The sequence below is a fragment of the Ciona intestinalis genome, chromosome 4 (assembly GCF_000224145.3).
Source record: "Ciona intestinalis chromosome 4, KH, whole genome shotgun sequence".
NCBI lineage: Eukaryota > Metazoa > Chordata > Ascidiacea > Phlebobranchia > Cionidae > Ciona > Ciona intestinalis.
Window position 1 is genome coordinate 3,526,737 of NC_020169.2, and position 24,054 is coordinate 3,550,790.

The 24,054-nt window shown below is 35.9% G+C and overlaps 6 protein-coding genes across 6 annotated transcripts in view; 5 read left to right on the forward strand and 1 right to left on the reverse strand.

The window, feature by feature from the left end:
- The first annotated feature begins 380 nt into the window (after nt 1-380).
- LOC100185424 (serine/threonine-protein kinase ULK4) lies at nt 381-5,372 on the forward strand. Its single transcript, XM_002125022.4, has one exon. The coding sequence runs from the start codon at nt 515-517 to the stop codon at nt 4,559-4,561; it is 4,047 nt and encodes a 1,348-aa protein (XP_002125058.1). The 5' UTR covers nt 381-514; the 3' UTR covers nt 4,562-5,372.
- On the forward strand, nt 959-14,718 carry LOC100179960 (DNA helicase MCM8). The gene is made up of 18 exons (XM_002129328.3): nt 959-970; nt 7,944-8,059; nt 8,306-8,462; nt 8,634-8,811; nt 9,085-9,190; nt 9,357-9,453; nt 9,722-9,922; nt 10,150-10,264; nt 10,490-10,615; nt 10,768-10,913; nt 11,355-11,563; nt 11,819-11,998; nt 12,377-12,526; nt 12,813-12,915; nt 13,266-13,403; nt 13,492-13,616; nt 14,033-14,201; nt 14,445-14,718. The coding sequence occupies exons 2-18, from the start codon at nt 7,992-7,994 to the stop codon at nt 14,613-14,615; spliced, it is 2,439 nt and encodes an 812-aa protein (XP_002129364.1). The 5' UTR covers nt 959-970; nt 7,944-7,991; the 3' UTR covers nt 14,616-14,718.
- On the forward strand, nt 5,371-7,943 carry LOC113474000 (PAX3- and PAX7-binding protein 1-like). Its single transcript, XM_026834402.1, has one exon. The coding sequence runs from the start codon at nt 5,405-5,407 to the stop codon at nt 7,775-7,777; it is 2,373 nt and encodes a 790-aa protein (XP_026690203.1). The 5' UTR covers nt 5,371-5,404; the 3' UTR covers nt 7,778-7,943.
- Nucleotides 14,719-14,756: 38 nt separating the features above from the next.
- On the forward strand, nt 14,757-18,096 carry LOC100177511 (queuosine salvage protein-like). Its single transcript, XM_002129412.4, has 7 exons — nt 14,757-15,003; nt 15,059-15,148; nt 15,202-15,354; nt 16,515-16,612; nt 16,670-16,818; nt 16,977-17,130; nt 17,441-18,096. The coding sequence occupies exons 1-7, from the start codon at nt 14,812-14,814 to the stop codon at nt 17,652-17,654; spliced, it is 1,050 nt and encodes a 349-aa protein (XP_002129448.1). The 5' UTR covers nt 14,757-14,811; the 3' UTR covers nt 17,655-18,096.
- A 240-nt stretch (nt 18,097-18,336) lies between these two features.
- Nucleotides 18,337-21,528, forward strand: LOC100183057 (keratin, type I cytoskeletal 9). The gene is made up of 15 exons (XM_002129790.3): nt 18,337-18,464; nt 18,783-18,849; nt 18,921-19,003; nt 19,076-19,105; nt 19,176-19,202; nt 19,285-19,344; nt 19,418-19,519; nt 19,876-19,929; nt 20,005-20,055; nt 20,384-20,437; nt 20,511-20,561; nt 20,631-20,681; nt 20,931-20,966; nt 21,094-21,120; nt 21,184-21,528. The coding sequence occupies exons 1-15, from the start codon at nt 18,369-18,371 to the stop codon at nt 21,409-21,411; spliced, it is 1,017 nt and encodes a 338-aa protein (XP_002129826.1). The 5' UTR covers nt 18,337-18,368; the 3' UTR covers nt 21,412-21,528.
- A 624-nt stretch (nt 21,529-22,152) lies between these two features.
- LOC100180704 (SLIT and NTRK-like protein 5) overlaps nt 22,153-24,054 on the reverse strand; it is a 5,352-nt gene continuing 3,450 nt past the window's right edge. Inside the window, exons 11-16 of the mRNA XM_026834403.1 lie at nt 23,820-23,908; nt 23,396-23,462; nt 23,088-23,218; nt 22,962-23,029; nt 22,734-22,866; nt 22,153-22,669 (exon numbers count right to left, since the gene is read on the reverse strand). Of these exons, the coding sequence (XP_026690204.1) occupies nt 22,591-22,669; nt 22,734-22,866; nt 22,962-23,029; nt 23,088-23,218; nt 23,396-23,462; nt 23,820-23,908 (567 nt within the window). The 3' untranslated portion in view covers nt 22,153-22,590. The remainder of the gene's footprint in view (nt 22,670-22,733; nt 22,867-22,961; nt 23,030-23,087; nt 23,219-23,395; nt 23,463-23,819; nt 23,909-24,054) is intronic.

The window sequence follows — 24,054 nt, forward strand, 5'->3', positions numbered from 1 at the left end:
ATAATATTTATTTACAATTCTTCATAAATTTATTGACTTTAAATATATTTTAAAGCAAAGTTTGCAGCCGTTGTTGTATGAAAAGTTATATTTCCACCAGACCTTTACAAACCACCGATAATGTATGAAACCAAACGTAACCGTTTTAAAACTGCGACGAAAAAGGCGCGTTGTTTCAGTTTGTGTTATCGCAGCTGTTTAGGTATCTATGATCGCAGGTTTAATATGTTGGGTCAACGTTATATCAACAACGTACCATGACTTTTAAATGTGAGTGTTATCACATAATCTAGTATTGGTATGTTACATAATCCAGTGTTAAAGGTTTCGTTTATTACTCGTTTAGCATTATATTAGTACTGATTTTGCTCAATGCAAATATTTTAATTCAGGTTGTTACTTACCGATATTTCTTATTTTTAACAGTCAATAATGTATAATGGAAATTTAAAATTAGTGTACAATGGTATGACATTTTAATTGACACCAAAAGTGCAGCCCTATCTCGAATATCATGGAAAACTTTGTCTTATATGAGGAAATTGGAAGAGAAACGAGTTCCATCGTTTACAAAGGACGCCGAAGAGGAACAATCAATTTTCTTGCAATTCAATGCATAGAAAAAGACCGAAGAGCTGCGATAACAAATTGGGTACGTCTAACTCACGAGTTTAATCATCAGAACATTGTTCAGTTCCATGAGTGGTATGAAACAAGCAACCATTTGTGGATGGTCACTGAACTGTGCACTGGAGGAACTTTAGATGAATGTCTGAGGCAAGATAGCTGCTTACCTGGTGTAATTGTATGTCAGTTTGGAAAAGATATCATCAGGGGACTTAACTATCTTCATGAACATTCTGTAGTCTTTGCAGACCTGTGTCCAAAAAATGTTTTGCTTGATGGCCCAGGTGTGTTAAAACTGACTAATTTTTGCCTCAGTCGACTTGTGGATGAGGATTTGAATGAGGTATATTTACAAGCGGCTAACAAAATGGAAGATTCCGATAGTATGTCTATCGTTAACGATAATTTACTTGGAGAACTGCATTACCGTTCTCCAGAAATTTTAAAGGGGGGAAATCCTACTACAAACAGTGATATATGGGCATTTGGTGTCCTGTTGTATCGTATGTACAGCGGTACTGTTCCTTTTTCTGGCAAGGATGATAACTTTATAAGCCAGGTCTTGCAAAATGATTTCTTAGATCCTCAACAAAAAAGGAACAAACTTCATTACCAAAATACCCATGTATTATCAGATGGTCAGATTTCCGAAGACTTTCAACACCTCTTGTCGAAAACACTTGAAAAAGATCTAAATGTGAGGTTCAACTCAAAGCAAGCCTTAAACCACAAGTTATGGAATGTTATCGAAGAAACAGACATAACTATGGATGAATCTGGTGCCGATGGTTTTAATGTGGCTGAAGATTCATTGCGTGACACCGTTTCTTCTTTATCTTTCGCTCCAGAAAGTGTAAATGTACTAGACAGCACGTTTACATTAAGTTCTAGACCTCGAACAGCGAACCATCGTGAAAATGAGAAGGTGGTGAAAAACAGCACGGCTAAATCTGTGCCTATTAATAATTCCAGCATCCAAGTTCAGTCTATTGATAAAACAATGACATTCTCGCAAACTTTGGATATTGAACGCGACTCGCTCAGCATTTGCGAGCCAGAAATACAGCAAGAAAGTGATATCACTTTTGAAGATATTCAGAATGTTATCTACTGTGATACTGAGCCAAAGGAATGTATTATACAAGACAACACACAGATTAAGAAGACTGAGCAACTGAGATGGGATGCTAAGACAATTCCATTCAAGCTTCTAAGTCAAGTTCATAACACAACACCAGATGAGCTGTACTCGCACTTGAAACTGATAGTAGACCTGTTTACACAGCAATCTGCTAGTAATAATTCACAGAGCAGGTTAAAAGCAAATGTTCTAAGCTATTTATCTCATTTGTGTGTTGCAAGTCCAGAAGTTTCAAATTTTGTTGTAAACTCGAACTTACTGCTTCTGATGGTTAATTTGTGTAAAAATTCAATGCAGCAATTTCCAGACATGGCGTTCAAAGCAATTAGAACCATTGGTCTTGCTGCACGATCAGCAACCGAACTCCAGCAATGTACACAAGTCACTGAAGTCTTCAATGTCTTAAGTGAAATTTTAAGAGAGGGATTTAAACACGATCGCATCAAGTTTTCAATAGTTCCAGCATTAGGTCAGCTGCTCTGTTTGGTAGCCACACACGAAGACAGCTTGCTTGTAACAACTGATGGCAGAGCAACTTCTTCAGAATCCCATGGTCAACGTAAGGGCAACTGGTATATCCCAGGTGCGACTTATACACTCATAACTCGTTGTTTGCACGAAGGTGAAGATAGTGCTTTGCAACATTATGCTTGTAAAATCATTGAATGTGTCGCTTGTGTCTCGGATCAACACGGAAGGAAGTTTATCTCCATATCTCCCCAGAGCTCTGGTGGTTCTTCCCATAGCCGGGATGTAATAGGTCCTCTTCTTTGGAGTACCTCAGATAAAGCAAAGTCAGAGGGAATACGAAGTACATCACTTATGGCTCTTTGTTCCCTCAATCGTATATCTGGTTCTGGTTCTATATTTCAAGCTGTACTTGAGAGGGCTGGTGTGCAGTCTGTCTTGATTTTTCTGAATCGTTCGTCGTACAAGTGCCAGCAAGCTATCCTCACTTCATTCAATGAAACTTTAAATTCTGGACAAAAGGGCCACAGTGTTAGACTAGCTAATGCAAAGGATATTCTGCCTTCCATTATGAAACTCCTGGACAGTCCGTCAAATCTTGTTCGTGCCAAAGTCAACTTGTCCCTCCTGCTACTTCTTCGATTAAATCCCAAACTGTTAATGACGGCATGCCAACATCGACTGATAATGCATATTGAAAGAGACTGCAGAAAAATATCGCCCTCTCATTTTGCTCGGCCACTACATGTACAGCATGTGTCCGAAGAAGACAAATACATCCACTCGACTCTGTGTTTGCTGATTCGATACATGATACTGCAGTCTAAAGAAGTCACAACATCCTCTATTGATGCACTGAACGAAGCAATGGAAAGAAAACACCCGTCTTCCAAACAAGTGAAGCAACTACGCATTAGTTTACCATGTTGTATGGTTCTTCAAAACCTAATCACAAGTCATGTTTTTCGAATGCAAATGGTTACAGAGAACTTTATCGAAAATGTTGGAAAATTGTTAGACCACGCTGTCAAGTTCGTAAAGAAAGCACCAGCGTCTTCTGCGGGGATCGTGACTGCAATAGGAGATGACACAGCACAAAAGTTTATCGACACAATACTATCTATTATTGAAGTTCTCTCCCAGCACCCACCAGATCTTGCCAATAATGAAGAAGCTTCCATGAAATGTTTGGTGCCGAGATTGGTCATTCTCTGCACAGTGTCCGACAGCAATGAGAGACAAGCAGGGTGTGTGAAGTTGTTGACGGATGTCCTTGATACCCTCCTTCACTTCCGTGCCATCAGCACTGATGCTTCCACTGTAACCTTAACCAATGAAAGAAACTCCATCAAAACCCCAGCCAGTCGTTTGTCATCCCGAGCCACTGTACGACATGAGATGCCAGATGAATTCGGAATCCGTGAGTGTGTGATTGTCAATATTATACCAGAGTTTCAGTCCATTCTTCTGCGTCAGATGCCGTTACCGGCTTATGGTGTTAGGCTATTGTCTATTTTGTTAGAGCACTGGCCAAGCATATCTACTTCCCTCTGTTATTATGGTGTGATACCGATACTGTTTAAGTTGCTGGATGAACATAAATCTTCTCCACTGAGTTCAAGCTATCAAGGAATCATTACTATTTTTATCTATCTTATACAGTACAGGAATGTTGATGTAGTAAATGCCTTGTACAATAATGGATTAGTGGAAACAGTCAACACATGTCTGCTTGAGAATTTTTCCTTTTACAAGCAAGTGCGGAAAAATCCGGATGATGATGGTGCAGTGGACTGTCTCAGCCACAATCTTTCTCTTCTAAAGTATATGCTGGATAGAGTGACCACTGCTGTTAAAGAAGCATTGCTTGCCAAGGAGGATTCCAACTCAGCACGACCAAACACAACAGAAGGAGCAGAACGGTTACTTGTTCTTCATAAACCATTGACTGACCTACACACAGTATGTATCAGCTTGCTTTGCGAGGAAAAAGAACTTTCCGATTCTGCTCTTGCTTGTCTTTCTTTGCTTGTCCAGTTGTATGGAGGTGACCATCCAGATACAATGTTAACAGAAAATATGAACTCACTCGCAGCTGCTTTGACAGTTGCAAATCAAAAAAATCAACGCATTTTGCTGAAACTGATTAGACGAATAGCAACACTCAACGTACATCATGCGCATCGTCTGGCTTCAGAAGACGGGCAGTTGCTTATAGAAAATGTTCGAAACACACTTTATGCAGCGGAACAATGTGCAGACTCTTCTTTAGCACATCTGGCAAATGAAATACTTGTCAGCATAAAGGATAAGCGTAAAGAATAATCGTCATATTTTCTATATATTATGCATACACAGTAATTGGCATAAAAATTATGCTATCTTTTACTGTATATTCTGTACCATACCTAATTTTCTATAGTGTAGCTTGCCTTTTTATAAATACAGCTATGTAGCAAATGTTCCATGTTTTATCATACAGCAATACATGCTGTGCCAAAACATACATTTTTTTAAATAAAATACCAAAGTTGTTAAACAATGATGAACCAACATTTCTTCAGTGTAAAAGTTTTCTAAATTACTTGGTGTGTATGTATATATATTTTATTTTTGATTGTCTTTTTCTTGCTATGTAGGTGTATATATATATTGTGCATGTTAGGCATTTTAGTTATCGTGTGTTTTTGCAAGGTTTCGTTAAATTTTATGTTTAAAATATTGTGTGAGAATTATATGAGTAACATTTGTTTTTTAAAAAACAATTCTAAATTTTGTATTTATATACAATGTAAACCGATAATACTATGAACCAGTACCGTGAATTTGATGTATTTTGTGTATCAGTACTATAATGCTATTTTCGTTTTTTTTACACATTTATGTCAATAACTAATATTGTGTAGCCTTAACCTTGGCAACCAAATATTTATTGTTAGCTATAATTATATAATTTACTATTAGTCTATTACTAGTATGCATAACAAACTGTTTAGTTAATGCCATGCCTTATTCATATACATACTTTGGTGTTGTTTATTTGATAGCAATTTGGTTTTGTAAACAATTCATATAATGACAATTTAAATACTGTGAGTAATTTTTAGAGTTATTACGCTGTTTTTTATATTTTTAGGTTTGGATAATGTGGTAGAATTTACTGATAAAATGTTCAAGAAAAGCAATAAATCAAAGTTGCGGAAAAGAAGAAACTCTGTAGAAGAGGATGAAGACTTGGATAAAAAGAATAATTCATCAAAAAATAACCAAACTGAGACTGTTGTAAATCCTAAAACGGAAAAGGTTAAAAAATCAAAGAAGCCTGCAGCAGTGTCACTCCTCAGTTTTGATGATGAAGAAGAAGAGTCCGAGATCCAGCTGAAAAAGTCTTCCAGGAGCAAGCGGATTGCAAAAAAGATCAAAAAACGAACTCAAGAGGAGAAAGAGGCGGAATTAAACCCTCAAGTCGCTCAGATAAAACCGTCTAAGTTTGTCAAAGAGAATGCTCCAGAAACTCATATTTTCCGACCCAAGGCAGCCGCACCAGAGGTTGAGGAGAAACCTCGTTTCCAACCACATACGGTTACAAAAGGAGCGATCCCATCACCATCCATGATCCATGCGGCTCGGAAGCAAAGGGAGATGTTAAGGAAGTTTGGATCGGAATTTATCCCCGTGGATGACACACAGACTTATAAAGAAAATAAATCTAGGTTGGTGAGGGAAGATGACTATGATAACAGCAGTGATGATGAAATTATTGAGATGAAGGGAATTAAGAGCAATAAGAGCATCCAGTCTAATAAATATGTTCCTAATGAATCTGAGGAGTCTGAGGATGGAGAAAATAATGAAGCAAATGTGGATGAAGAGGTTAATAGATGGGAGGAAGAAATGATAAAGAAAGGGAGTCAGCAGATTCCTGGTCAACCTGAGCAAATGTATCTGTATCAAGCTGCTGCACCACAACCTGCTCCGTATGATAGTTATGGGTTTGGTCAGTCCTATTATGCTCCTGAGGCACAAAATCCTGTACCAGTGAATAATGTAGAAGCAAAAAGTAATTTAACGTTTGAAATCATTAAAAAACGCTTGAGCGAACATCTGGTATCTGCTAAGGAAGTACACAGAAGCCACAAAGCTGAAATGGACTCAATTGTTTTTGATACTAAAGAGAACACGGAAATGTCAAAACAACTCACTGATAACTCAAAAGTTTCAGATGAATATCGCTTCTATCAAGAAATGAAAGATTATGTCAAAAACCTGGTTGCCTGTCTTCGTGAAAAAGTTCCAGATATTAATAATATGGAAAAAGCAGCGAGTGTGATGTGGAAGACACGATCTGAAAATCTAATCGGCCGGAGGATACAAGATGTTAGAGATGAGTCCTCCAAGTTTATGTCCGGGAAGGCAGCTTTGGAAAAAGGTAATCATCTTCAAGATGCAGAGCTCACACAAAGAGTCCGGGAGCGGGAAGCAAGGAGGACACGAAGAAGAGCTGATAGACAAATAAAGAAGAAAGATGCAGAGCACCATGACGGTTGTTCTTCAGATGATGAAGTCACATCAATGGAAGAGGCAAAGATTTCGGCCGAAATAAGCAGGTTACAAAAGGAGTCGAGTGAGTTGTTTGATGATGTAGTGGACGAGTTTTGTGAAATAAAATGCATCCTGAAACATTTTGAGACTTGGAGGACTGACCATTCAGATTCATACAATGATGCGTACATCGCACTCTGTATACCTAAACTATTGGTGCCTTTCATACGATTCGAAACTTTACTGTGGAATCCTCTAAACGGTGATTCAGCACCATTGGAACAAGCAGAGTGGTTCAAAACACTTAGTTGGTATGGAATGCACTGTATTGATGATGTCGGAGATCATGCTAACATGGATGACACCAAGGTTCTTGCTAATCTATATGAAAAAGTGATTCTTCAAAAGCTGGTTCAGTTGATCAAAGAAGTGTGGGATCCACTATCTACATTTCAAACTGTAAATTTGGTTAGTTTTATGAATAATCTTTCTGGGTATCCGTTCATGGCTTCAGACAACCGACACTGCCAACAACTCGTCCAAGCCATTTGTACCCGTTTTCAAAATTCATTAAATAATGACGTTTATATCCCATTACTTCCCAGCAGTGTTAAAACAGAAGCTGCTCCATTTTTGGAAAGACAGACATGGAGTAGCATAAAACTGTTCAAAAATGTGCTGCTTCTGCATGAGTTTTTGTCATTCGAAGCTATTACAGAACTTGCATTTGATTCCTTGCTAAACAGATATATTATACTTGCATTGCAAACCTGCCCACTTAGTAAATCGTGCTTGCTTAAATGTAAAGAAATTGTATCTTCCATACCAAGAGACTGGTTTGCAAAATATCCTGATCTCCTGTGTCATCTTTCCACACTCACCAGATTTCTTGAGCATTTCTCAAAATCTGTTGCTTCCAGTTCTTTACCCGCCGATAACTTACTGAAAAAGAAAGTGAATATTTTACTTCTTGAAATAAATTCAAAGTTTACAACGTAATATTTTATCACACTACAATTCTAATCTTGTATGACAAAATTCAATGTTTCAATTATTGTGCTGATAATCAATTAAAATTTTCATTGACGTTTAAAATGAGGAATGTTTTAGAGAATTTAAATATCAGCAACCACTTTAAGTCAACTAAATTTATTGTTTTTATTAGGGGTCAATGTATATGGACAGGTAGGTTTCTAGATTGAATGTAGGTAAAATGTCTAATAGCAACAAGACTGGCCCATCAAAGTCTAACAAGAAGAAAAACAATTGGTTTAAACACAGGTAGGTAGGTTAGATTTAATAAAGCTGTGATACAGACAAATGATAATTAATGGTATGTAATAAAGTTCTGCATGACTTAGTAATTCATGGTCAAACTAGTAAGCTAAACATAGACTTTTTTTAAAATTAAAAAGCCATAAAGGCTTTACTAAACACTTTCACAATGATTTGGTAAGCAACTGTAAAAAAAATGGTCTCATTTCATGTCTTTGCAAACTCAAATGTCTAAACATGAATATTTGACAGAAATTTTACCAACTCGCCAGTTCTTGTTTCACGTGCCCAACAAATAAATGTGGGACCTGAAGCTACAGCTGGTGGTTTCTGTCCATACAAAGCTTGGAATCATTACTTTCCTCTGGATGAATATTCCCCTACCAGTGATATAGTAGAAAGCATCAATGTAAGTTGATGGCTGATCTCTGGTATAAAACTAATATAGTATTTGCTATTTCAAAATTATTTTCCCGAAAAATTTAATTATTAGAAAAAATAAGCTTTGGTAAAATTGTCTTATTGATTGATCAAATTAAACTGCCAAAAATAACGTATTATTCGATGATTCCTATTGCAGGTCTTTGATAAATTTGTGAAAGATTATTTTACAACTCATGACATGAATGAAATTGCTACAAGAGCCTGTATTGTTATCGACTGCAAGAATTTGGCAGCTCATGTCAGTGTGAAAACAAAATACCCAAACTTTGTTGCGAATCTCAGAGAAACTCCTGAAAGAATCATAAACTGCATTGGTGTGAAGGATTTATATATTTATGTTTATTATTTATACTTTTGGTCACAATAATTTAACCAACAATGTAACATATCAAACCTCTATTATTTATATAATACATATAGCAAAATACTATGATATTTATATGAGACTTTTACTTTTCAAATTTATTGGCATTTACCAAAATCCCACAGTCAATTGAGAAGGCCACATTAGTTTAATATCCAAAAACATAGGGTATGATATACAATTATCAGACTCTATTGTAACAACTTATTACCTTTTCTTAAAGGATTGGCCACGCATCAGTATATTATTCGACAATACCAACAACTTGCAAGCAAAGAGCAAACGAGAACTCAGATGTTGGAAGCATTAGCTGATGTGCCAGTTATTCGGTATATTTGTCAATTTTAAATCAAAACCTTTACGATGAAATACAGAAAAAACTTTTGGGGAGTTAAAAGCCTTGCACTAATAACAAAGTGTTCGTGGTGGAAACGGGTGACCATAAATACCATTATCCTAATTCTTTACCTTTAAAACTTAATATTTAAAAAACAGAGCTCGACTTTACAACTTTGAACCACTCACTGCATTAAAACATCTGAAAGCAAAAACTTTTGGTCAATTTGTTGCAATCCGAGGAACTCTGGTTAAAGTAAGCATTACATATATTCTAATTTCTATCCATTACCTGTTTGGCGACGTGAAACACATGTCATCCACGTAATAATACCGTTTGTTGCCCCGCAAACTAGAATGAATAACAATTTATTCACATCTTTTTGTTTTCAGCTTTAATAATTTAGGAACATTTTTTACAGTCATCAGAAAAGCATTTTTTCAATTTTAATAACTTAAAACAAAATTTTATAGCTTAATAAAAACAATTCTCTGTTCTATAGTTATGTTACCTCTATTTTAAGGTCAGCCATGTTAAACCGCTATGCACAACAATGGCATTCCGTTGCACAATGTGTGAGCAGCTACAAGCAATTCTGTTAATCGACAACAAATATTCAACACCAACCAAATGTGTGTCGTCTTCTTGCCGTGGTCGGTCGTTTGAACCTTTAAGATCTCATCCACTCACGGAAATTACTGACTTTCAAGTTGTAAAACTGCAGGTAAGGAAAAAGAACTAGAATAAATTGTTTGTTTTAATGTCCTGTAATTTGAATTTTTGTTATCTAGACCAAAATGCATTAAGACTTTTAAATAATTTAATACATAGTTCAATAAACTTATTTCAAATAAATGCTATTGTGTACACAAATTTGGGCCTATCTTAAGAGGGTATGTTATACCTACTTTATAAGGCTGTATCACTTAACAAAGGACATTCGTTTTTCAGGAAAGTGTATCAGAAGAACAAAGGGAGACAGGTAGAATGCCACGAACTGTTGAAGTTGAATTGAGTCGAGATTTGGCAGACACAGCTTCCCCTGGTGATGTGGTGACCATCACAGGTCAGTATAATTTGTTGTAGTCTATATGGGTCATAAACTGCTGTAGTTTGGGTTAAGTTAGTGTTGTCTTCAAGATGCTTTTGCTTCTGAACTTTTTAGAAACTCACTCACTTATTTTACCTTAAATTGAACCAAGGATACCTGCAAATTTTCTACAGTTCTTTTTTCTTCCTTGGTTTGCACTATTCTTATTTCTAACTACAGAATAAATAAATTCCAATGCAGGTGTCGTTAAAGTAAAGAAATCGGAAGATGGAGTTCATTTTTCCAATAAAGCTAAGAACAAGTGCATGTTCCTACTTCATATTGAAGGCAACCATGTCAGTAACTCTCGTGGAAACACTTTAACCGGTAATTTGTCTTTACCCCAACTGTTTGCTGTGGTGTAGCTATAGCAAACTTGTACACGTTGTATTAAAAACTGTTTTAAATGATTTGTATTTTTTGTTTCTGTGAATATAATCTTTTTTCCACCCCAACAGCAGTTTAAAACCTGTTTTTAGATTGTCGGGGTAACTCTGCGGATGAGTTGTTGGATTTCAGTGCTCGTGATCTCGCTGGAATTGAAGAAATAAGGAAACAAGATGACATTTTTTCTCTTCTTGTTGCTTCACTCTGCCCAACCATATTTGGGCAAGACATGGTCAAAGTAACCTGCATTTCATTTTTCTCTTTATCTTTTAGATTTTGTGGTTGAAGCCAATCTTACTAGTTATTCCATGCATTGTTAATTGTTTGTTTTTTACAACATGTTTGTGTTCTTAAAGTTATTTAGTGGTAATTGCTTCAACCTAGTTGTCACTAATGTGTTGTCAGAATTACATACATGGAAACTTGTAATTGGGCACATAGTGTATAAAAAAACAGCTGTTTTATACCCCCGGCTAAAAAGGTTACTTTTTGTAAGCCGGCACAAGGTGTATGAACACATGTGTTATAACAACTGTCATTTTCCAGCCACGCGAGGATAAAGTAGATTACATTTATTCACTTTCATTTACTACATTTTACCGCAACATGTACCACCCTAGATTAACTTAGCAATGTGCAATTCAACTTTACCACAATACATATGAATCCATCCTCCAAGGCTGGAATGTTATTGTGTCTCTTTGGTGGCAACCAAAACTCAGATGAAGACAGGATACCAGTTCGTGGAAACTCTCATATACTCTTGGTCGGAGATCCAGGTCTTGGGAAAAGTCAACTCCTGCAAGCAGTTAGTAGATTGGTTCCACGTGGAGTTTATATTTGTGGGAATGCTTCATCAAACAGTGGGCTCACTGTCACTTTAACGAGGTTTAATATTTTTCTGCTGTATGTAAGATTTGTAGCTTCTTTTCTGCTTTTTTAAAAAATATGGTATAGCAGTGCAACATATGAGTCCTGCCTATATTTTAAGGTTTATACAGAGATGATATAAAATATTTAAACTTTTTGTAACCCACACTCAATACCACTTGATTAAAATTACATATTTCCTTTTTGTTAACCAACAATTTTTTTATGCTAAGTGCCATCTTAACATTCTAATTCATGATTATGATACCACAGAGATTCAGGGACCGGGGATACAGGGTTGGAGGCCGGTGCGTTAGTGCTCGCTGATCAAGGTGTCTGTTGCATTGATGAGTTTGATAAAATGACAAACCAACATCAAGCATTATTGGAAGCAATGGAGCAACAGAACATCAGCATTGCTAAGGCAGGGATAGTGTGTAGCATGCCAGCCAGGTAGATATCTGTGATGCAATAGTGGTAATTATGATAATGTTGACTTTGTTATCTGGATTAGTATTTAAACATTTAAAAAGTTAGCATGCTTTCTTTAAAACTCTTTTTGTTTTTTCTTAAAATACACTACAAAAAATCAATTCCATACTCCCATAGATTTATCGTAATTACAATTATCTGGCAGATTTTATTGTAAAATAAGTGACAAGTCAATTTCCTGTACGAAGTACTTTAATCAGGGTAACCTTCAAAAAAATCTGCCAAGAGATCAATACTTAATATTACTTTATGTCTGGCAGCAAGGCTAGATTGTTGCCAGACATAAAGTAACGACTAGATTTATTGTTTTTAAACTCATTTTTGATGTTTTTCTTTCAGGTGTTCGATAATCGCTGCTGCAAACCCTGTTGGTGGACATTACAATAAATCAAAGACTGTTTCGGAAAACTTAAAGATGGGAGGAGCTTTACTCTCACGGTTTGATCTCGTTTACATCCTCCTTGATACTCCTGATGAAAAACGAGATAAGTAAGTTTTATGTGAAATGAAACATTTTAATTTTATACCTTATACAAAAAAGTAGAAGTTGCAAAGTTTGAGATGCACCACACTTGATGATATAACCTGCATCAATTTAGTTTAAATTAAAACACAATAAACGTAAAATTTAAAATCAAAGCCTGACTGCAAGCTAAGACCGCATTCTTAAGTAGACATGCTTATAAATTTAAAACGCCTGTGGTTGAAAAGTTGATATATGAGTTATGGTGACACTTACTGTTAGATGTAAAATACAATTGAAATATTTTATCAGGCTTCTATCTGATCATGTCATGGCAATGCATACTGGAAGAAAAAAGAAAGAAAGTTTAGTCAAGCAACTTGCTGCTGCTTCATCAAGAGAAAACATAAGCATGGTTTGTACACACATACTACATATTATGAATTAATTAAATTGATCAGAAAAACCTGAAGGTAAATAAATACTATTCTATTTTATATTGCTGTGGTTCTACACCAAGCCATGCATGTGACCTGCAACTTTGACTTGAGTTGGCCCATAACCTCAACATATAGAAAAAAATGAATGTATTCCTGTTTTTTATAACTTATTTTTAGGAGTTTTTGTCTATTAATAAGTTTACCCCAACACCTAAAAAAATTAAATGCATTCTTGTTTTTTTATAACTTCTATTCTGGAGTTACATCAATTAATATGTAAGAATTGTGTAATGACAGATTCTAAACCCTTTTCAATCCTGCACAGGGTTTATTGCATGATAGGTTATCTAAATACGCACGGAAGGATGACTGTGACCCGGTGCCTTATTCGCTATTGTGGAAGTACATTGCATATGCGAGAAAAACAATGAAACAAGTAAACCTTAGCCCAGAAGCATGCCAGGTATTACCAGTTTAATTTTTTTTATGTTTTTATTTTCTTAACTAAAAGACAGTGTGCTAACTTTTTGTCCAAATTTTATTTTTTTTAGGTTTTAAAAGAATTTTATTTGGAACTTCGGAAAAAAGGTTATACAGCTGACAGCACTCCTATTACTACAAGGCAACTGGAATCACTGAGAAGATTGACCGAAGCAAGATGCAAAGTGGAGTTTAGGTAGATGGTATTATGATATCCTGTTATCTATGTAATATGAATAAATCACTTTGCGCAGTGTCAATGTGAATGTCCGACTTCATACACTATGTGTCTTGTTATTTCAACTGTAAATAATTGTTTAAGGGGAGTATAAAACTGTAAATTTTAGGAACCACTGCATTGCAGATTAAGTTCAAAGGTGTGTTGCCATATGCCAACAATGGTTATATGGTAATGGGGCCTATGCTTTACAACCGGACAAGAGTAATAAATGTGCTAACTTTATCAATAGATTAATTAATAATTGTGTATGTCCTACCTCTCGAGTCTTTAAATTTTGCCATACATCACCAACGGGATCACATTTCATATAGCGAACTAGTGATTTAAACAGATGGTGTTAATCGCTTCGATGCAGAACATTTTTATATCAGGGAAGTCGCGAGTGCTGAGGATGCACGCGAAGTGGTGGAGATCATGCAACATTGCTTGTATGAAACATTTGCCGATGAAACTAATTCTCTTCAATTTGAACGATCCTTCCATGGCACTGGTGTTAGTAAAAGAGGAAAAGTTAAAAAATTAATCGCTCTATTAAATAGGGTAAGTTTATTCTTAGTAAAGCTAGTATTAACTCCTAGTACAAGTGTTTGCTATTAGGGGCAATAGCTTTGCTGTAAACTGTAACATTTATATTTTAGTTGTAAAACAGTCTTGGTGATAATAAATGTCTTTGTTATTATAAACTATAGCAATTATTGGTGTGGGTCAGGGTCAGTAAAAGTTTTGCTAATATAAGCAGAAATTTGGACGATACACCCTTAAATTCACTTCTTTTCTGAACAGGAAGCAAGTTACAAGTCAAGCAACCTTTTTAGCACAAGTGATATTCGTGCACTAGCTCAAAAAATTGGCATTGAAGCAACTTTTGTTTCGGAACAAATTGAAGTTTTAAACAACCAAGGATTCCTGATCAAAACTGGATCTTCTATGTACAAATTACAAACAATGGATTGATACACAAGAATTCATATCTCGTTGTTTCTCACTGCCATGTTGTTATTTCTTTACTTACTTCTTTTTTTGTTTTTTAAATAAATAATAAAACCATGACATTCTATTCTAACATAATTTTTCTTTTTGTAATGCAGTGCTAACGAGCGGCAACGCTAATTAGAATTAGGGCCAATTTTGAATTTTGAGTTAACAAAGTATGACACCTGGACCAACAGATGGTAAAGTTCTTTTGTGGCCGGCAGATGCTGGAAAATACATTGCAGATAGAAGCACCAATGTATTTATAAATGACCAGGCCATTGTAAAAGCTGCTGGAGATGCGGCGAGAGCTTTTAAGGACGGACAACATTCACTAAACAACTTTAAAGCTCTGCCTTTGCACCCTGACGTAAGCAGGATAGTATCTGTTAGAGCAACACTGTAAACATCAAATTAATTTCCAGGTGGCTAATGAGACAGCTATTGATTTTATTTTCGCTGTTGACACGCTTAACTTTTCTTTCTGGTCAGACAATCCCGAAGAAAAATACAAAGTAAGTTTAGTGTAGCTAAATCAACCTATAATTTATTTGACTGATACTTATAGGTGAAATATAAAGGTGAATTTTACTCCGGTTACTGGTCTATTGTTGCTGCTTTGAAAAGAGCAGAGGATGAAGGAAGACCTGTGTTCTCAGCAAAATATATGTCCTCTGTCGAAAAAGATGAGTTTGCACATATTCTTCGTTCTGATTCCTCTGTAAGTAATTTTCACTTAGGTTAAAGATACACTGAGTGATTTAATAAGGCTACTACCAATGTTGTGCATCCGTATAAATATGCAACTGTCGTTAAGTGTCTTGCCAAAGAAAACATACTGTAACAATGATAACAGTATCTAGCATTGAACCAGTGAACAGAGATTGGAGTTTTTTTCTGACAAATGCAGCTGGTTGACATCATTGGAAAATTGAGAACATTCCGTGAAATCATTGGCAAATTAAATTCAGAATCTAGTTGTAAATATTCAAACCAATTCCATGGGGTCTTCGTTTATACATAAACAAAGCAGGCCAGTGTACCACCTCATCGTAGCTCACATCAGTTATTGGTTGCAAATTGCTAAACTTGACCTACCGCCTTTACCTGCTTTGGATATAAAGCTTGAGCAATGATGAGCTGATAACATTTAATGGTTACAATACTCCGGATCTTTTTCTTTGATAATTTTGCAACTAGATCAACAGATGTGAACCGATTGCCCAAAATAGTTTTTTTGCCATTATTTGGTTGTAGATGTTTTACCATTATCATTACCATATTGCCAGAGAATATCAAGTCAATAACAAATTTCTTTGTCACTACTAGTGTAGATATCAAAATTATAGATAAGATGATTTTGAGATCAAAATCATAGATAAGTATGAAGAAAAACTGGTACACTAGTCAGGAATCCTCTGTGATCTTACAGGCTATGCAGTTTGTTTGGGGTTATTGGTTATAAGGGTTAAGCGCGGCAGACTTTTTACTATTACCGAAAAAAATAACACGAAAGTTGTTAAACTTTTATCATTGTATAAAAGATCTTAAAAACTGAATTTTTTTGCAAATATCATCTTCATATAAAAAGCATGTGCTGACGTGACGTTGTCATTCGGCAATTAACATTTTCACAGTAAAATATTCCGCTTGATATTTAACATATTAAAATGTGATATTTCATTAGTTTAATTACAGCAACCAGACATAATTTTATGACAAAATGTTAAAACTATATGCATTTCAATTCAGAAGAAAGTAGAACAAATATTACTATAACTTTCCTACCTTTCACTTCAATTCACTTCGTCGATATAACGAATAAACACAAGTCCAAGCTTTAAACCTAAAAAATCCCCTAAAATGTATCTTTATATTCAGGTTCAAATTTCTTTACTGGAAGAACGGCTTCACGCATTTAATGAAGCCGGTCAAGTTTTACTGGGAAAATATGACGGTTCGTTCTCCAATTGCATTCGGTAATATGTACGTTTTATGACCAATTATTGCCTACTATTCGTATTGTTTTTTTGTAGAAGTTGCAATAAGGACGCGGTACAGCTGGTAAAAAGAATTGCTGCGGATTTCGGATCGTTTAGAGACGAAGCTGTATTTGATGACCAACCGGTGGCTTTCTATAAGAGAGCACAGATTGCAGTAGCAGACATATGGCTATGTTTTGAAGGTGGTTGACAGTTGCTAATTTAATATGTAACCAACCATTGCCTATCGAGTGGAAAGTCCAATATATAATGCACCAATTTTGTATAGTAGTATAGGTCTATAGGATATGTGTTGACGTATCGGTGTTGATTATATATATGTATATAACTCCAATAACAGGTCAAGGTCTTGGTGAATTTCGAAACATTGATCAACTGACCATGTTTGCTGACTACCGTGTGCCGCAGACTTTAGAATACTTCGGCATTCTTCAGTATTCAAAAGAATTGAAGCAAAAACTTGATGGGCGTGAAGTTCTTTTACCTGGTAGTCGGTATGTAAATAATGAAGTGGCAAATTACTTGAATTGATTAATCGGTTGTAAAACATGCTAAAAACATTTTTTCCCTGTACGGACTGTCACTGTAGGATTATTTTGTACTATGACGTTATAAAAAAAAACTGTATAGTAGGGTGGGGAAACATGAGACATCTTTTCATTCTATTTCTTGTCCAATTTCGATGATATGTAAAACTATATCTTCACGACTCTCATACACCGTTGTTAATGTCCTATCTTACCCCAAAGTACTATATATATACCTTAACTTTGTAATCAATTCTTTCGATGTGTAATATTTCAGCACCGAAGGTGAAATACGCGGTTGCTCAATCGAGGCCGTAGAAAGATTGAAAAATGAAACAAAGAAGTTGCTGCTTTCGGATAAATCAACAACCGATGTTGCTCGTATCGTCAACTCAATTACAATGGATAATTATTTATGGGATTACGCCGCTGCACATCGTGCGGAAATGGCCCACTTGATGTTTCACAGAGTACGAACAATATTTTATTGACCAATGTACTTCAGAACTTAAATTACAGTTAAATTCAGAGCGTGCAATGAGATATTTAGTATGGGTGGGGTAATATGGGACACCTTTCATTCCATTTTCTCGTCCCATTTGGTAGTAAACAAAGAACATTCAAAGATTTATAAAACCGTGTCCTCATAACTTTCATAGACCGTTGTTAATTGTTTAAAATTCGATCAGGATATTTGGATATTATGTTGCAAAGGTGTACCGTCTGCCCCACCCTACTTATATATGTATAATTTGCGTTAATTACGTGAAACCAAAAATGCTATGATCTCTATTGTCTAACATCGCCATTTTCAAGAAACGTGGCCCTATTTGATTAAATCTTTTGAAATAGGGAAGTTGCGTTTTAGTGCGGTATGAATTCTTCTGTGTGTTACACCCTCGCCTGTTGAACAAGCAAATACCGATAACAATGCATCTGCGTCATATTAAGGCGTCGCTCAAAACGACAAAGGGTTAAGATGCTTACTTTTGAGGCGTAAAACTTTCACCTACGCCGATTAACCCACAACAGTAGGGGGAATGCGTTTACTTTGTGGGTGGTGTTGGTTACTGGTTTAGTAATTCATGTTCAATTATGAAGATTTCCTTTTTTTCGCACGAGGCACTTGCTTAATTTAAGCTGGCCTGCATCGAAACGAGTGACATAGCGAGCTCCGTTATACTGAGGTTAGTGGGAGTTGGAAAATGTTACGACATTCGTTTTCGTTGCTTTTGATCGTCTGCCTCGCAGTCGTGCAAAGCTCAGTCATCGATAAAAAGCGAGATGAAGAATTCATGCAGGTTGGTTGGGGTTTATAATATTATGTTGATTTGATCTCTGTTATCGTATACGAAAAATTAAAAAAATACTATGTTGGTAAAGCGTGCGTTTTTTTTATATTGTGCATTAAATCCACGCTTATTAAAATAAAAAGCTGGTACGAGGTGATAAACCCGTACGACTGTCGTTTTCCGGCCACGCGAGGATAAAGCAAGTTACATTACATTACGTATTTTCCCCTACACCAACAATTGTTATCAATGCCAACATTTTGGGCGTGTTTTTTACGTTTCATTCATATTTTGTCGGTAAACTGACTCTAAAATATCCCATGGCAGGACGTGAAGAAATGGGCTGGTGTGTTCGATAGTGCAGTGAAGGAAGGGGAAGAAATGGCGAAAAGAGGTATATGCACACATATATAGGACTTGAAACATTTCGTTCAATAAAACATGCATTTGCTCTATTACGTTTAGGTGTGATGATGTCCCAAAGCCAGAAACAGGTCCATCATATCAATTTACACTTTAACAACCATCTTCACAACTTCATGAACATGGTACAGTAAACATATAATAATAACTTTGTTTATCAATGCATGAACACGTTCTATTTGATACCTTTATTTCAGCACCAATCCCAGAGTCAAGTTATGCACTCGGTACGTATATGTTTGCTCCCATGATAGAAAGCAAAGATTTTCGTTGTTTTAAAATGTATTGTTTTTATAGAATGGGGGACACGCAGTAGCAAGTCAGGTATGTATTTTTGCTCTCGTTCCTACATTATTATCTCCTTTTGCATACAAAACATGTTCGTATAATAATCCTTTTGCCACAGTCGCAGAGACAGAGTGCTGGAGGTGCTGGTGGATTTTCCAAGCAAAGCCAAGCGCAACACGTAAGTAACAAATTCAGCAATGTTCGTGGTTACAAGTTATGAACTTTTATGTTATATTATATATACTTCGTAGATGGCTTCCAGCGGTGGGTCATTCAGCAGCAGCCAGAGCCAGGTCCAATCGCACAAATCGTCATTTGGCGGTTTCCACAGCAGCCAACAACAACACCAAAGTGTGCGTATTTTTTTATAATCATAAACTACTTTTTATCTTCATGCACAGTGTTAAAATACCATCTCCTAAAGATTACAATACGTTCGGTCCAAACTGAGTTTTAGGTAACACGTAGACACGGGTTTAAATAGTCGGTCTCATACATACGATTTTCGCTCCCAAAACCGCTGTGTTACATACTGAGAATACCCAACAGTCTCTAAAATAACTGTATTGCTATAATCAGATTTAGATATAGTTAGCCTTATACAAGTTTCGGTATAGCCCCATGTGTTGCAAACTGGGTATACCATGTTTAATACGCTAATATACGCACACCTATATGGTGAATATCAACTTCCACGTTTTTAATTTAGATGTCTGCTGGTCACCACGGTTCTTTTGCTTCTTCTCAATCCCAGGCTCAATCGGTATGTAACAGTATATTGTACCCAATAATACCCCGCCGTTGTTTACATTTCGTAACAAAAATAAACTTTTTTTAGAGTTCATTCCACCATGGTAGCATGTCCTCTCAACAATCCCAAAAACAATCGGTAAGTTGAAATAAACTGTCGCCTGTTTTTAACAACTATATGGTAGAGTGGGGAAGATGGGATACATTTTCATTGTATTATCTCATTCCATTTGATAGTTCAAAGAATTAAAACTGTATCCTCACGACTCCCCTAGACGGTTGTTATTGTTTGAAATATGATCAGAATATTTGGATATAACCTGCTAATAAAGGTGTCCCGTCTTCTCCCATCCTTGGTTAGATGATTCCCCTTTCTTCGTTCTTTTAATTAATTCGATCTTCGCTATCGTAATCTCGAGAGATAATAAGTTTTGTTATGCTTGTGCATTATCTCTATTCCGTTTTAGATGTCGGGAAGCCATCGAGGTGGATTCGTCGCTTCCCAGTCTCAAAGTCAAGGGGTAAGCAACTAAACAACACATAAATAACATACATTGCCGTATATGTGATTTTAATAACGAAATTCATTTTCAGAGTGTTTCCCACTTTGGTGGATCTTCGTCACATCAGTCGCAAAATCAAGTGGTACGTTTATGCCAATATGTTAGATGCCACTGTTTAATGTTTCTTATACAATAAAATGAATTGTTTTAGATTTCGTCGAACCATGGTGGCATTTCTTCACACCAGTCTCAACACCAAGTGGTAAGTTAATATATGTTACATTTTCATATTGTATGGTACAGGTCCTAAATCCCATCTTAATCGCGTTTTAAACAATTAACAACGCTATTTATAAGTGTCGTGGGGATACGGTTGTTTATCTTGGTAAATATTATTTTGTTTAAAAAATGGGACAAGAAAAGAAAATGTTTCATCTTGCCCCAACACCAATATATAAATGTTGTGTTGCTTGCATGCAAGCTGATATATTAACTCATGCTTCACTTTTAGTCGAACGGAGGAAGCCAGTCCCAAAGTCAAGGACAGGTAATTTCTATTTCTCTATATTTCATTCTTGCATCAATTGTGCTACACTTTTAAAACGCTATGCAATATTTCTCTACTTTAGTTTTAAGAATATATTCGTACATTATATTATACGTTTTCCTTGCAGGTGATTACTGGAGGTTACCGCCCACAGGTAATAACGAGTGTGTAATTTATTTTCTGCCGCCTATTGTACTAAACTTTTGTTTTATTTTAGCGACCAAAACCACACAAGCCCGGCTACGGAAAACCACACAAGCCCGCAAAGCCTTCCCCCAAAACAAAAAAGTACTACGGCAAGAAGAGCAGCAAGAGCGGGAAGAAATATTACAAGAAGAAGAGTAGCAAAAGTGGAAAACGCTACTACAAGAAAAAAGGAAGCAAAAGTGGAAAGCGTTACTACAAGAAAAAAGGCAGCAAAAGTGGAAAACGTTACTATGGTTAAAAAGGAAACTATATCCTTCATATCTAACATGAGATATTTAGTTGTTTGATAATTCATTGAATTTTATAATTTTATACACCAAAGTAAATAAAATATTCAATCGCTTGCATTTCAAAATTGCGTCGTAGCCTACAGCTTCTAATTTAATTAGAAGCCAACAGCACAAAAAGTTCAGAGATAACCACCTCCAACCTGCTATCTTTCGGTTACGAGGCCAGTGCTTTAACTTATGGTGAGCTATATGGCGTCTGCTAAGACAGTAGTTGAAATTTCCAAACGCAAAGGTTACTGGAACAGGTTTTCGACAATCAAGCAAATCTGAATAAATTCAACGCATCAAGAGAATAGACTCACAAACTCGCCTGCATATGGTAACCCGAAAGCGGGCACGTCGAGTTATAGGAGGTTATGCTGACGAATTGAACACAGCACCACACGCGTGCCATCGCAAGGATTAATACGTGATAATGATCTTCCCGTAATGGGACATGGAGGCATCGTGGTACACCTTGTATATGCACCTGGTTGGGATCAGGTATTTTACAACTAGTTGCAGTAATTTCTAATCGGTTAATTGCTCTTTTGCACAACGACAATTATTAACACAGTAGTTGTTTGAAATCTAGTATCCGCCACATACGAAGTCTTGTGAGTCTTTTAACTACAGTGCTAACGATGTCAGAGATCTAGCACTATAGCTACTACGTCGCATTGGAAACGAGCCATAAAATATGACAGCAATCAGCGGCGTAGCAATTTTTGATAGCAAAATCAGAAACCTTTTAAAATATCTAGGCAATCATACGAATCATACGACATGTCGTCGGATTCTTTAAACAGTACTCTACAAGTTAACAGCACAAGTATGCGTGCATGGCACTTAAGCTTTGGCATAGCTTTTTAAATGCGTATTGAACAAAGCGCTTAATGTTGAAATGATAACCAGCGGTAATATATCTACAGAAAATTAAATAAACCCACAATACATGCGAAAAGCGGGTGCTTTAGCCAGTCCAGCTATTAGGAAAGTAATTGCAACACGTCGAAAAACGCTGCAACTAGTGGTAACAAGGGAAGTCCGATACAAGTATATAAAAAAACACTGTATGTGTTTGTATCAAAGTACAATTCACTGTAATGAGCTTTTCCTTTAAATCTAGAAGAATCTGGGCTACTATTCTAGCAACGGTTGGCAAGTGGCAGACATCTCTTTTTATCTTCATTAACTGGAACACTCTTGTATATTATTGAACCAGTCCTAAAAATATATTTAGCTATAAGTAAAACTAAATAACTTATGTGAAGAGTAATTTGGTTCAAACTTGAAATTGCAGCGATTTTTCTTCCACACATAGAAGCTTGCAATGCAGATTATTATTCCTACAGATGCCCCTGCAAACCACATGACCACACTTGTTCCAACATGAACACTCTCAGGTTGATTGGTTGCTGCATCTGACAATAAGAATTCAGGAAGAACAGGGTTTTAACGTTACAATCATTTACAGTTGTGTAAATCAGAAAATTATTTGCAAAGCACATTTTCTAACCTGGACATGTAACATTACTAGTGAGATAGTTCAAAAACTTTCCAGCAAGTTTGGCAGGAAACTGACATCTGTAAAATACATATAAAGCTCACTGTACAGAAGTGTTGTTAATGAATAGTTACTCACTCAATTCCATCTCCAAACAATCTCCTCAGATTTCTGTTTTGTTCTAAATAGTTCCTCAAATCATTCATACTGCATTGACAATCGAAAGGATTTCCACCAATAGATATTTTTTGAATAACCTTTTGTTTCATCTGTTCAAGGTAACAAAGAAATAAATTTTCTGAACACAGTTTAAAAACTGATTGATTACTGTTCTCATAATAATAATGGCAAACTATTGGACAATTTTAAACAAAAAAAAACAATTGTACACTTATAAAAGTTCCATGATGATTAAATAACAGCTAGTGTGAAAATGAAAATCCAACCTCAGTAAGATCTTGTATTGTTGGCAGCTCAAGATAAGCCAATAGATTCTGCTCCAAATGCAAAAACCTGTGCATGTAACGCCATATACTGTCAGGGTATTGGATAAAGACATTTACATGTAACTGTCGCAACTCAGTATATTCACCTGCAAGCGCAGACATTAAGCAAATGAAGCCACCAAGTAGCCTGTGCATTAAGACAGTTAAAGCACATCAATAATTAAATGATGTTGGTAAGAAAGCATAGATATTGGCATCCGTACATGTTTAATCTGTAAGCAAAATTACATTAACAATAAAAGCTACTAGCCAGTTAGTGTTGCGGCATATATTGAAGAGTATTGAATAGTAATGGCGCAAAATTGTAACTGTTATAATTTACACCACAGAAACTTCTAAATGGATAAATCATGATGTTACTTACCGAAGAGATGTCATGCCTTTAAATGCATGAGGTTGAATGTTAGTTATTCTGTTGCTTCGTATGTACAACCATTGTAGTTTATTTAAATCCTGTGTGAAACATAATTTTTGGGGGAATCCAGATTTTATGATACAATACCCGAAATCAACAAAAATGAAACAAAAATTTAGTTGCGAATATAAAAAGATACTAAACTAAATACTCAAACGTTTGCACTCATGTAATTTTTTTCCTT

Coding starts and splice junctions, on each gene's coding strand:
- LOC100185424 (XM_002125022.4), top strand. CDS start 515: ATGGAAAACTTTGTCTTATATGAGGAAATTGGAAGAGAAACGAGTTCC.
- LOC100183057 (XM_002129790.3), top strand. CDS start 18,369: ATGTTACGACATTCGTTTTCGTTGCTTTTGATCGTCTGCCTCGCAGTC. Junction 19,004..19,075: donor TTCACAACTTCATGAACATG/GTACAGTAAACA, acceptor CCTTTATTTCAG/CACCAATCCCAGAGTCAAGT. Junction 21,121..21,183: donor CTGGAGGTTACCGCCCACAG/GTAATAACGAGT, acceptor GTTTTATTTTAG/CGACCAAAACCACACAAGCC.
- LOC100177511 (XM_002129412.4), top strand. CDS start 14,812: ATGACACCTGGACCAACAGATGGTAAAGTTCTTTTGTGGCCGGCAGAT. Junction 15,355..16,514: donor TTCTTCGTTCTGATTCCTCT/GTAAGTAATTTT, acceptor CTTTATATTCAG/GTTCAAATTTCTTTACTGGA. Junction 17,131..17,440: donor GTTCTTTTACCTGGTAGTCG/GTATGTAAATAA, acceptor GTAATATTTCAG/CACCGAAGGTGAAATACGCG.
- LOC113474000 (XM_026834402.1), top strand. CDS start 5,405: ATGTTCAAGAAAAGCAATAAATCAAAGTTGCGGAAAAGAAGAAACTCT.
- LOC100179960 (XM_002129328.3), top strand. CDS start 7,992: ATGTCTAATAGCAACAAGACTGGCCCATCAAAGTCTAACAAGAAGAAA. Junction 8,463..8,633: donor ATATAGTAGAAAGCATCAAT/GTAAGTTGATGG, acceptor TTCCTATTGCAG/GTCTTTGATAAATTTGTGAA. Junction 9,454..9,721: donor TCCGAGGAACTCTGGTTAAA/GTAAGCATTACA, acceptor CTCTATTTTAAG/GTCAGCCATGTTAAACCGCT.